The sequence below is a fragment of the Gorilla gorilla genome, chromosome 1, assembly GCF_029281585.2.
Source record: "Gorilla gorilla gorilla isolate KB3781 chromosome 1, NHGRI_mGorGor1-v2.1_pri, whole genome shotgun sequence".
In the NCBI taxonomy this organism is placed as follows: Eukaryota; Metazoa; Chordata; class Mammalia; order Primates; family Hominidae; genus Gorilla; species Gorilla gorilla.
Window position 1 is genome coordinate 125,060,027 of NC_073224.2, and position 13,118 is coordinate 125,073,144.

Genomic DNA, 13,118 nt, shown 5'->3' on the forward strand with positions numbered 1-13,118 from the left:
CTCAATAGTTTTCCATAAAATATGCTCAAAATTCGATGCAGTGGCCATGAGAGTACAGCTTTTGAAGTATGGTCAACCTATGGTACGTTAGTAAATGATAAGGGGAGGAAGAAATGGAAACCTAAACATCTACTGCAATGAAAGCCAACAGCAATGACAGTAGGAGTAATTCAGCCTTCGTTGAAAACGTGACATCAAACACACTCTGGTTTCCCTGAATCTGTTGCCTCCAGGTGTTAACACAGAATTAAGCATCCACAATTGCTGAAAGTTACCTGGGGCATGGTGGGTTTTGATCTTCTTCCCCTTCTTTTCTTCCCCTTCTTCTTTTCTTCTTTGATCTTCTTCCCCTTCTTTTCTTCCCCTTCCCCTTCTTTTCAATTTCTGCAATAAATTCAGACATGGACAGACACATTAAGCTGATTCCCCTACACATATAACAATCCACTGTCTAATCCTCACACAGGGACCTCAGGCTCCTCAGCATAAGAATAGGACACTGTGAGAGATATATTTCAGGAGGCCTGAAGGCTGGTCATGATAGAAATTCCTCGGTTTTTCTCCCAGAAACTGTGGGTAAAATGTCCCTATTCTAGTAGATCGTTATCCCAATATCATTTGTCCCAAGTTTGTGCAAACAGTTATGACATATTTTTCCAATCAATTTAAAGCAAATACCCTCAAATGATTTCTAGGAGAAAAACTGCAATATTTAGCCCTGTCTCATCAAATACTCAGATTGTTCATGGTTGTGAGGACTTTAGACACTGAAATTAGAGTGAAAAAGGAAATCTACAAACCCTTGAGTCAAAATCATAGTTCTCTGAATTGGTCACATCTGCCCAGGTCCAATGTCATGAGAATAGAATCAGAGTGCCACAGGTATGGCCTGAGACTAGGAAGAGAGCCATGTTCACTGACCCATCCCATGTCTGGGCTTCCAGGTAGAACTAGAGTTTCATTCAACCTACATGTGCCTATAGGTCCTCACTGCAGCAATGACATCTCTCAGCTCAGTAATGGCCACTTGGAGCAGGAATATGATCTTTATATGGAAGACTCAGTGGAACCTTATCACCTTGATAGAAAGGTACTCACCTCCCATGTCAAGAGAAAAGCCAACATGTTTTTCCTCCAATGCATAAAAGGAACTTCCATAGGGCTGGCAGGAGTCAGGCTGTTCAAGACAACTGGAAGGAGTTGAATAACATCTATCCAGTGAGTCCTGCAAGACTTCAGGCTCTACTACCTCCAGCAGCTCCCTGCTGAGCCTGGAAAAGGAGGAAAAAGTAAAGAATAAGCCAGGGGAAATCAGACACAACAGAGCCCCAACTAGGTTTCATGGGTAGCATAAGGAAGTGGTTAAAAAAGTAAAAGGATAGATCCATTAATGAGGTAACACATTATTGCCTTCATGTTGGGACAGAACAGGGCCAAATGGAAAAGAATGAAAGAGAAAGACAGATAGACACACACACACACACACAGACACACACACACACACACAGAGAACGAGCTCAGTGAATTGTCCAGGTGACACACTGATGAGGGAGTAACAGGACACTCTGAGTTAGTGCCCTCAGGACACACAGCATACAGTGATCATGAAAAGACTGTGCTCAATAATTTTCCATAAAATGTGCTCAAGTTTCCATGCAGTCGCCATGAGAATACAGTTCTTGAAGTCTGGTCCACCTACAGTAGGTTAGTAAATGATAAGGGGAGGAAGAAATGGAAACCTAAATATCTACTGCAATGAAAACCAACAGCAATGTTAGTAGGAATAATTCAGGCTTGGTTGAAAAGATGTAATCGATAATGTCAGCCCGCTCTGTTTTCCCTGAACCAGGAGTCTCCAGATGTCAACACAGAAGTAGCTGTTCACAATTGCTCGGTTACCTGGGGCATGGTGGGCCTTGGTCTTCTTCCTCTTCTTGGTCCTTTTTAATTCCTGCAATACATTCAGACAGGGACAGACAAAATAAGCCAATTCACCTACACCCATAACAGTCCACCGTCTAATTCCCACACAGGGATCTCAGGCTCCTCAGCATGAGAACAGGACAATGTGAGAGATATACTTCAGGAGGCCTGAAAGCTGGTCATGATATTCTTTGGTTTGCATCTCAGAACCAAGGGTGAAATATCCCCATTCTGGTAGATCGTTATCCCAAAATCATTTATCCCAAGTTTGTGCAAACAGTTATGCCTTATTGTTCCCATCAGTTCAAAGAAAATGCCCCAGATGATTTCTAGGAGGAAAACTGAAGTATTCAGCCCTGTCTCATCAAATGCCCAGCTCGTTCATGGATGCAAGAATTTTAGACACTGAAATTAGAATGAAGGAGGAAATCTACAAACCCTTGAGTCCAAATCATAGTTCTGTGAATTTTTTACATCTGCCTGGGTCCAATGTGCTGAGAGCAGGCTCAGGTTGCCACAGGCATGGCTGGAGACTAGGAATAGAGCCTTGCTCACTGACCCATTTCATGTCTAGGCTTCCAACTGAGACTACGGTTTCATTACAACCTATATGCGCCCATAGGTCCTGCCTGCGGCAATGACATCTCTCGGGTCAGTAAGGGCCACTTGGAACAGGAATATCACCCCTATCTGGAAGACCAGGTGGAGGCTTATCACCTTCATAGTAAGGTACTCACTGTCCACGTCAAGAGCCAAGCCAAGGTACTGTTCCTCCAATGAGTAAACAGCACTGCTGTAGGGCTGGCCTAAGTCAGGCAGTTCAAGATAACCTGAAGGAGTCGAATAACATCTATCCAGTGAGTCCTGCAAGACTTCAGGCTCTTTCTCATCCAGCAGCTCCCTGCTGAGCCTGGAAAAGTGGGAAAAAGTAAAGAATAAGCCAGGGGGGAATCAGAAACCACACAGCCCCAGCTAGATTTCATGGCTAACATAAGGAACTGTTTAAAAAGAAAAAGGACAGATCCATTAATGAGGTAATGAATTATTGCCTTTATGTTGGGATAGACCAGGGCCAGGTAGAAAAGAATGAAAGAGAAAGACAGGGAGAGGGAGAGAGAGAGAGAGGAGAAAGTGAGCTCAGCGAATTGGCCGGGTGACACACTGATGAAGGGGTCAAAGGACACTCTGAGTTAGTGCCCTCGGGACACACAGCGAACAGTGATCATGAAAAGAGTGGGCTCAATAATTTTCCATAAACTTGCTCAAGATTCCATGCAGTTGCCATACAGCCTTTGAGGTATGGTCAACTTACAGTAAGTTAGTAAATGATAAGGGGAGGAAGAAATGGAAACCTAAACATCTACTGCAATGAAAACCAACAGCAATGTCAGTAGGAGTAATTCAACCTTCGTTGAAAACATGAAATTGAACACACTCTTGTTTTCCCTGGACCTGGCATCTCCAGGTGTCAACACAGAATTAAGCATCCATAATTGCTCAAAGTTACCTGGGGCATGATGGGTCTTGGTCTTCTTCCACTTCTTGGTACTTTTCAATTTCTGCAATAAGTTCAGACATGGACAGACATATTAAGCTGGTTCTCCTACACACATAACAATCCACTGTCTAATCCTCACACAGGGACTTCAGGCTCCTCAGCATGACAATAGGACACTGTCAGAGATATTCTTCAGGAGGTCTGAAGGCTGATCACGATAGAGATTCCTTGGTTTTTGTCCCAGAAACTGTGGGTAAAATTTCCTATTCTGGTAGATCGTTATCCCAATATCATTTGTCCCAAGTTTGTGCAAATGGTTATGCCATATTTTTCCAATCGATTTAAAGCAAATGCCCCCAAATGGTTGCTAGCAGAAAAACTGCACTATTCAGCCCTGTCTCATCAAATACTCAGATTGTTCATGGTAGCGAGGATTTTAGACGCTGAAATTAGAGTGAAGGATGAAATCTACAAGATCTACAAAATTGAGACAAAATCAGAGTTGTGTGAATTTGTCACATCTGCCCAGATCCAACATCTTGAGAGTAGGATTAGGGCGCCACAGGCATGGCCTGAGACTAGGAAGAGAGCCTTGCTCACTGACCCATCCCTTGTCTGGGCTTCCAAGTGGAACTAGAGTTTCATTCAACCTACATGTGCCTATAGGTCCTCCCTGTGGCAATGACATCTCTCAGCTCAGTAAGGGCCACTTGCAGTAGGAATATGACCCTAACCAGAAGACTCAGTGGATCCTTATCACCTTCATAGAAAGGTACTCACCATCCATGTCAACAGCCAAGCCAACACGCTGTTGCTCCAATACGTAAAAGGCACTTCTGTAGGGCTGGCATGAGTCAGTCAGTTCAAGACAACCTGAAGGAGTTGAATAACATCTATCCAGTGAGTCCTGCAAGACTTCAGGCCCTTTCTCATCCAGCAGCTCCCTGCTGAGCCTGGAGAAGTGGGAAAAAGTAAAGAATAAGCCAGGGGGAATCAGAAACCACACAGCCCCAGCTAGATTTCATGGCTAACGTAAGGAAGAGTTTGAAAAGAAAAAGGACAGATCCATTAATGAGGTAACAAATTATTGCCTTTATGTTGGGATAGACTAGGGCCAGGTAGAAAAGGATGAAAGAGAAAGACACACACACACACACACACACACACACACACACACACACACACACACACACAGAGTGAGCTCAGTGAATTCGTCACGTGACACACTGATGAGGGAGTCAAAGGACACTCTGCATTTGTGCTCTCAGGACACACAGTGAACAGTGATCATGAAAAGCATGTCCTCAATAATTTTGCATAAAATGTGCTCAAGTTTCCCTGCAGTTACCATGAGAATACAGCTTTTGAGGTATGGTCAACCTTCACTAGGTTAGTAAATGATAAAGGCAGGAAGAAATGGAAACCTAAACATTTACTCTAATGAGAACCAAAAAGCAATGTAGTAGGCATAATTCAGACTTGTCTGACAAGACAAAATCATTATTTTCAGCATGTACTGTTTTCCCTGGACTTGGCATCTCCAGGTGTCAACATCAAATTAACTGTCCACAATTTCTCAGACTCACCTGGGACCTGTTGCCTCTTGGTCCTCCTTTTTCACTTGATCCCACCGATGTCCTGCAAATAAATTCAGATGGGCCCTCTTACATTAAGCAGTTTTTCCTTGCACACAGAAACATTCCTCTGTCCAATCCTAACACAGGGACATCAGTCTTGTCAGTGTGAGAACAGGAGACTTTGAGAGAAATATTCCAGTAGGCCTGAGGTCAAGTCTTGAGAAAACTGGCTTGGGTTCTTTCATGAGCCTTGGGCAAAGTTCCCCTGTTTTGGAATGTTATCTTCCCTATGTGCTCTGTCCTAGGTTTATGTACACAAATGAGCAATTTTTTCCCCAATAAATTGTAGGCAAATAGTTCTAACACCTCATAGGAGAGATACTTCAATATTAAGCTTTCTCTCATTAAATACCCAGAATTTGATAGCTTATGAGATTGTGGACACAGAGATTTGATGAAGGGGTGCAATGTACCAGTTCTTGAGTCAAAATGAAACTTGGTTCTACACAGAAGCATCAGCTATTATGGCTTTTGTGGGTGAAAAGTCAGCCATTTATCTAGAAAACATACCAGGAACATGATGGACAGATGAGCTAAAACAAGCGAACTTAGAACACACAGAAAATGGGACTAAATTCAGTGAAACCTGGGTCACATCTTTCACTGAGACGTAGACAAGGGTGACACTGGCCTTGGGCAGGTAAAGAACCACACAGACATGCTTTGGGAACAAAACTCATAAGGAATTTTGTAGGTGGCAAGAGACATTTAATTCAGATGAGCTGATCTGACAGACAACTCCTGGGCATGTGCTGCATAGTTTGGTGTGAGTTTGCCACACCTGCCTTGAGTTCAATGTCGTGACAGTCAGTCCAGGTTGGCACGGGCATGGCCTGAGACTAGGAAGAGAGCAAAGCTCACTGACCCACCCCATGCCTGTGCTTCAGACTCGACTCCAGAGTGATTGAAATCTACATTGATATATAGGTTCAGCCCACGGTGATGGCAAATCTCAGCCCAACAAGGGGCACAAGGCCCAAAGATTATGGGGTCTATCTGGGCCATGAAATGGAGCTTTATCACCTTCACAATGGAGTACTCACTGCCTATGTCAACAGCCATGCAGACTTGCTGTTCCTCTAATGAGTGAAATGTGCTGCTGTAAGACTGGTACGAGGCCAACATTTCAGGAGGAATTGAGAGAGTCGAATAACCTTCATCCCAGGACTCCTGGGGGACTTCCTCCTCTTCAGACTCCTGCAGATTCCTGATGAGCCAGGCAGGACAGGGATGATAGAAGATTTAACCAACAGACATTAGACAACAAAACCTCCCAGATGATCTGATGGGAGACAGAATGGAGTGGTCACAGAAACCAAAGGCATTTTTCCTTCAAGAGAAATAAAACTATCCTTCTAAATACAGGGTGGAGGGTGACTGCTCTGGGGACAGAGCAAAAATGGGCAGCATGTGCTCAGTACATTTGCCACAGATGAGCCAACTCAGGGCACCCAGATTCTCCCTGTAAACTACCATCATGACTTGCAGCACAGAGAACTGACACAGGGCTTCAACTACTTTGCATAAATTGGGTTGAATTTTACATGCAGCATTCAAGTGAAGAGAGTTCTTGACGCAGTGCAGACACAGATCTTGTGTATTAAGGGCCCCATTTTCCCAATATTTTGATGTAACATATTTACTTTTTCAATTTCTTTTCTTGCAAAAATACTAGCCAACATACTACCAACAAATAGGAAGAAAGCATATATACACCTCTCCCTGGATTTAAACACATGGGAGAGAATAGGCAACACCAAGAAATCCCTGTTTGAGGGTCTGGAGTGGACTTCCAGCAAACTCCAACAGACCTGAAGCTGAGGGACCTGACTGTTAGAAGGAAAACTAACACACAGAAAGGAATAGCATCAACATCAACAAAAAAGACATCCACCCCAAAACCCCATCTGTAGGTCGCCATCATCAAAGACCAAGGGTAGATAAAACCACAAAGGTGGGGAGAAACCAGAGCACAAAAGCTGAAAATTCCAAAAACCTGACATCCCTTCTCCTCTAAAGGATCGCAGCTCCTCGCCAGCAATGGAACAAAGCAGGATGGAGAATGACTTTGATGAGCTGACAGAAGTAGGCTTCAGAAAGTCGGTAATAACAAACTTCTCTGAGCTAAAGGAGGATGTGTGAACTCATCTCAAGGAAGCTAAAAACCTTAAAAAAGATTAGACGAATGGCTAACCAGAATGAACAGTGTAGAGAAGACCTTAAATGACCTGATGGAGCTGAAAACCATGGCACGAGAACTACGTGATGCATGCACAAGCTTCAGTAGCCAATTCGATCAAGTGCAAGAAACGGTATCAGTGATTCAAGATCAAATTAGTGAAATGAAGCGAGAAGAGAAGTTTAGAGAAAAAAGAGTAAAAAGAAATGAACAAGCCTCCTATAAATATGGGACTATGTGGAAAGACCAAATCTACGTTTGATTGGTGTACTGAAAGTGACGGGGAGAATGGAACCAAGCTGGGAAACATTCTTCAGGATATTATCCAGGAGGACTTCCCCAACCTAGCAAGGAAGGCCAACATTCAAATTCAGGAAACAGAGAACACCATAAAGATACTCCTCGAGAAGAGCAACCCCAAAACACGTAATTGTCACATTCACCAAGGTTGAAATGAAGGAAAAAATGCTAAGGGCAGCCAGAGAGAAAGGTCGGATTACCCACAAAGGGAAGCCCATCAGACTAGCAGCAGATCTCTTGGCACAAACCCTACAAGCCAGAAGAGAGTGGGAGCAATATTCAACATTCTTTTTTTTTCATATGTATAGTTTTCCTTTATTATTTCTTGTGTGTATGTATATATATATATTTTTTAATACTTTAAGTCTTAGGGTACATGTGCACAACGTGCAGGTTAGTTACATATGTATACATGTCCACATTGGTGTGCTTCACCCATTAACTCATCATTTAACATTAGGTATATCTCCTAATGCTACCCCTCCTCCCTCCCCCCACCCTACAACAGGCCCCAGTGTGTGATGTTCCCCTTTCTGTGTCCATGTGTTCTCATTGTTCAATTCCCACCTGTGAGTAAGAACATGCGGTATTTGGTTTTTTGTCCTTGCAATAGTTTGCTGAGAATGATGGTTTCCAGCTTCATCCATGCCCCTACAAAGGACATGAACTCATCATTTTTTATAGCTGCATACTATTCCATGGTGTATATGTGCCACATTTTCTTAATCCAGTCTATCATTGCTGGATATTTGGCTTGGTTCCAAGTCTTTGCTATTGTGAATAGTGCCGCAATAAACATATGTGTGCATGTGTCTTTACAGCAGCATGATTTATAATCCTTTGGGTATACACCCACTAATGGGATGGCTGGGTCAAATGGTATTTCTAGTTCTAGATCCCTGAGGAATTGCCACACTGCCTTCCACAATCGTTGAACTAGTTTACAGTCCCACCAACAGTGTAAAAGTGTTCCTATTTCTCCACATCCTCTCCAGCATCTTCAACATTCTTAAAGAAAAGAATTTTCAACCCAGAATTTCATATCCAGCCAAACAAAGCTTCATAAGTGAAGGAGAAATAAATCCTTTACAGAGAAGCAAATGCTGAGAGATTTTGTCACCACCAGGCCTGCCTTACAAGAGCTCCTAAAGCAAGCACTAAACATGGAAAGGAACAACCGGTACCAGCCACTGCAAAAACATGCCAAACTGTAAAGACCATTGACGCTAGGAAGAAACTGCATCAACTAACGGGCGAAATAACCAGCTAACATCATAACGACAGGATCAAATTCACACATAACAATATTAACCTTAAATGTAAATGGGCTAAATGCCCCAGTTAAAAAAACACAGAATGGCAAATTGGATAAAGAGTCAAGACCCATCAGTGTGCTGTACTCAGGAAACCCATCTCACATGCAGAGACACACACAGGCTCAAAATAAAGGGATGGAGGAAGATCTACCAAGCAAATGGAAAACAAAAAAAGGCAGGGGTTACAATCCTAGTCTCTGATAAAACAGACTTTAAACCAACAAAGATCAAAAGAGACAAAGAAGGCCACTACATAATGGTAAAGGGATCAATTCAACAAGAAGAGTTAACTATCCTAAATATATATGCACCCTATACAGGAGCACCCAGATTCATAAAGCAAGTCCTGAGAGACCTACAAAGAGACTTAGACTCCACGCAATCATCATGGGAGACTTTAACACCCCACTGTCAATATTAGACAGATCAATGAGACAGAAGCTTAACAAGGATATCCAGGACTTGAACTCAGCTCTCCAGCAAGCAGACCTAAAAGACATCTACAGAACTCTCCACCCCAAATCAACAGAATATACATTCTTCTCAGCACCACATCACACTTATTCCAAAATTGACCACATAGTTGGAGGTAAAGCACTCGTCAGCAAATGTAAAAGAATGGAAATCACAACAAACTGTCAGACCACAGTGCAATCAAATTAGAACTCAGGATTAAGAAACTCACTCAAAACCGCACAACTACATGGAAACTGAACAACCTGCTCCTGAATGACTACTGGGAAAATAACAAAATGAAGGCAGAAATAAAGATGTTCTTTGAAACCAATGAGAACAAAGGCACAACATACCAGAATCTCTGGGACACATTTAAAGCAATGTGTAGAGGGAAAATTATAGCACCAAATGCCCACAAGAGAAAGCAGAAAAGATCTAAAATTGACACCCTAACATCACAATTAAAATAACTAGAGAAGCAAAGCAAACAAATTCAAAAGCTAGCAGAAGACAAGAAGTAACTAAGATCAGAGCAGAACTAAAGGAGATAGAGACACAAAAAACCCTTCAAAAAATCAATGAATCCAGGGATGGTTTTTTGAAAAGATCAACAAGAAAACCCTGTTTGGCTAGTTCACCTGGCTCATCTGATGGCAAGTTCCTATCTTGAGAGGACTATGAAATTAAAACCAAAACAAGTGCCACAAATAACATACAACATTGTAAATCAGCACAATTTGTAGCTGGGTGAATGGAAGAAATAGTTCTATTCATCACTTCCTCATTTTCCCTAAATCTACAATCTCCAGATGTCACTACTGAATTAACAGCCAACAATTCCACAACATTACCTGGGAGACACTGGCCCTTTTTCTTCCTCTTCCTCATCATCACTTTCATTTTCTGTAAATAAATTCAGAGAAGCAGGTCACATTAAGCAATTCATACTTCACATATGAACAAATCACTGTCCAGTCATAGCACAAGGACATAACTATTCTCAGTGCAAGAATAAGGATTCTGACAGGAATATTCTAGGGTGTCCTAGATTAACTTTGGTGAGAATTAGATGACCCTGCTTTCCAGACCCACAGGCCAAAATCTCCCTCTACGTGTAGACCATAATGCCATATTCCCTGCCTGAGTCAAAGTTAAACAAAATTTTTTCCCCAAAAAAAATCTCCAAAAATTGGTCAAACAATTTTCTAAGAGTGTTGCTGCAATACGGACTTATATCATCAGGTAACATGGACATTAAATGTTTACAGGCATCTATACATGAAACACGACTGATAGATAAATTTGAACAACTCTTGCTTTAAAAAGAATCTGTGATTTGGGAGGCCAAGACAGGTGAATCATTTGAGGTCATGAGTTCAGGACTACCCTGGCCAATATGGGGAAACCCTGTCTCTACTAAAAATACAAAAATTAGCCAGATGTGATGTTGTGCACCTGTGGTCCCAGCAACTCAGGAGGCTGAGGCAGGAGAATCACTTGAATCTGGGAGGCAGAGGTTGCACCAAGCCAAGATGGTGCCACTGCACTCCAGCCTGGGTGACAGAGCAAGACTCCATCGCAAAAAAAAATATATATATATATCCACGATGCTACAAAGAAACATTGGATCAGCCATTGCATTGACAGGGTGGAAAACCAGAGTCCAGCCTTGCTTTATGGAAATATATCAGCAAAGTAAAGAAGAAGTTTCCGTCCTGATTTCAGGGTGACTGTGCAGCTAAGCAAGCTGACTTAAAGGAGATCCAGATGAAAGCTGAGAGCAGTGAAGCCTGGGGAACAATATTTCCAAATACAAAGGCAAGGCTGCCAGCTTCCTTAAACAGGCATAGAAACTCCATGGACATTGTTCAGGGACAGATGACTTAATCACAGATGACAAGAGATACTGAATCGAAGCTAGGAGGCCTGACAGATACTGCCTGCGCACCTCCTGCACTCAGGTGACTATGAGATTGTCACACTTGCCTGGGGTTGAGTAACTTGATACTGGGGACTGGCAGACAAAGGCATGACATTAGCTAAGAAGGACAAAAAAACTCCCTGATATCTGTTTAGAAACACATCATAGTTTTTTATTCAAATGAATTTGTGTTTATAGAGCCTGTCTTCAGAGTTTATCTTCCTCAGCCTAGAGAGAGGTATGAGACACGAGGAAAACAGAGGCTACCTGGAATAATGTGTACAGCATCCTCCCATTCAACATGAGAGGATGAGCCAATGAGAGTTGAGTCGACTTTGTCTTCCTCAAATGTGATTTTGGTTTTCCTATGTGGCTGGTTGGAGTCAAAAGGGCCATGGCTATTTGAACAAGTGATGGCACATTCCTCCAGTGAGTCCTCAGGGACTTCCTTTTCTTCAGCCTTCTGCATCTCCCTGATGAGCCAGGTGGGACAGAGATGACAGAAGATTAAACACAGAGGGATTGGACCCCAGGGAGTCCTAGCTGGTTTTGACAGGCGGCATTAAGAGAGTGGTCCCAGAAAGCAAAATGGAGGTTCCCTTAAAGAGGGAACATGCAATCCTGTTCTCTCTGAAACAGAGCATGGCTGCCATGGGAAACAGAGAGGAAGAGAGCAGCTGGTGTTCATTGCACTGGACAGATAGGAGCTGAGGAGGATGAAGACTCAGCTATCCCTGTACGGTGCAGACATGACACTCGGCACACATAGAGAAACATGACAGCTGCCGCACCCTGTGTCTAACCTGGGATATATTTCACATACTGTGGCCAAGCGAATGCGGGTTTTTGGCCCATCATAGATGCCAGAGAGGGTGTGCCTCCTACATATTCCTCATATGTTACCATCCATTAATTGTTCCTGAGTATTCAGTGTTACCTGGGGGCAGACGATTCCTGCACTTTCTCAGCCACCTCAACTTGAACATCTTCATCGTCATCGTTGTCATTTTCTGTAAATACAGAAGTGTTCATTCAGATATTTCCCACTTCACAGTCTGCAAGCACAGTCAGCCCAATGTGCAACAAAGACATGAACATCTAGGCATGGGTCACCGTTCAACTGAAAACTCTCACGTTTTATCTTTAACAGAATGCCCTGGCATGGTTTCCTGATCCATCAGGCAATGCATTTCTGATGTGGAGGGCCACCATCAAGATGTGGCCAAATATTGAAAAGACCTTTTGCTTCCCATATCACTGGAGGCTTGTGCAGCCTCTCTCTGGACTTTGGCAGCTGTCTCCCCAATCGTGCCAGATCTGATTCCCAGGCACAGGCTTGGTGTCCTGTCACAGTTTGCATTTCAAACCTAATTCTTTCTCTTAGAAGCAGACAAACTTGTCCTACAGTCCTCTATCCATCAGAAAATTTCAAGCCTCCAAGTGGCTTCTGCTGTGTTATTCAGGGACATTCTATCCATGGGGAGTGCTCCAGTCTGAAGCACTTCCTACCACAAAATGCCCCCACATCAAGTGCCTTCTCCAACATCACACGGCGAGGGGCTTCATCTCATTTTGGAAAGCAGTTGTAAGTGTTCCCACATTTGAATGCTTCAGAACCTTGCAAGAGACAATTTGTCTGCCACGGAGAGAGAGAAACTCAGGAAGGACAAGTCATTCACTCTCTGACAGTTACTAAGACCATTGCCGAAAGACAGCCTGGGAACCTCCATTCTTAGTCCAGAGCTCTTTTCACTCTAACAAGCCTGCTCCCATCGCAGCCTCCTTCCTGTCCTTTAAAACTAGACAGATGCTGCCTCTCACTCCAAAGACCACCTTCCATCAAGGGAGGAGGGACACTTCTAATACTGTGACCTCCAACCCCATGGGT

General features: G+C 43.1%; 1 protein-coding gene across 2 annotated transcripts in view; it reads right to left on the reverse strand.

Moving 5' to 3' along the window:
- LOC129525331 (neuroblastoma breakpoint family member 1-like) overlaps positions 1–13,118 on the reverse strand; it is a 67,675-nt gene that overhangs the window by 11,569 nt on the left and 42,988 nt on the right. Inside the window, exons 23-33 of one of the 2 annotated variants that reach the window (XM_055355299.2) lie at positions 12,168–12,240; positions 11,498–11,703; positions 10,161–10,212; positions 6,213–6,265; positions 5,008–5,059; positions 4,202–4,374; positions 3,431–3,482; positions 2,661–2,833; positions 1,900–1,951; positions 1,099–1,271; positions 276–384 (exon numbers count right to left, since the gene is read on the reverse strand). In XM_055355299.2, coding sequence (XP_055211274.2) covers positions 276–384; positions 1,099–1,271; positions 1,900–1,951; positions 2,661–2,833; positions 3,431–3,482; positions 4,202–4,374; positions 5,008–5,059; positions 6,213–6,265; positions 10,161–10,212; positions 11,498–11,703; positions 12,168–12,240 — 1,168 coding nt within the window. Of the gene's footprint in view, positions 1–275; positions 385–1,098; positions 1,272–1,899; positions 1,952–2,660; positions 2,834–3,430; positions 3,483–4,201; positions 4,375–5,007; positions 5,060–6,101; positions 6,266–10,160; positions 10,213–11,497; positions 11,704–12,167; positions 12,241–13,118 lie in introns of both variants that reach the window. The other variant, XM_055355295.2, reaches the window with a different exon arrangement.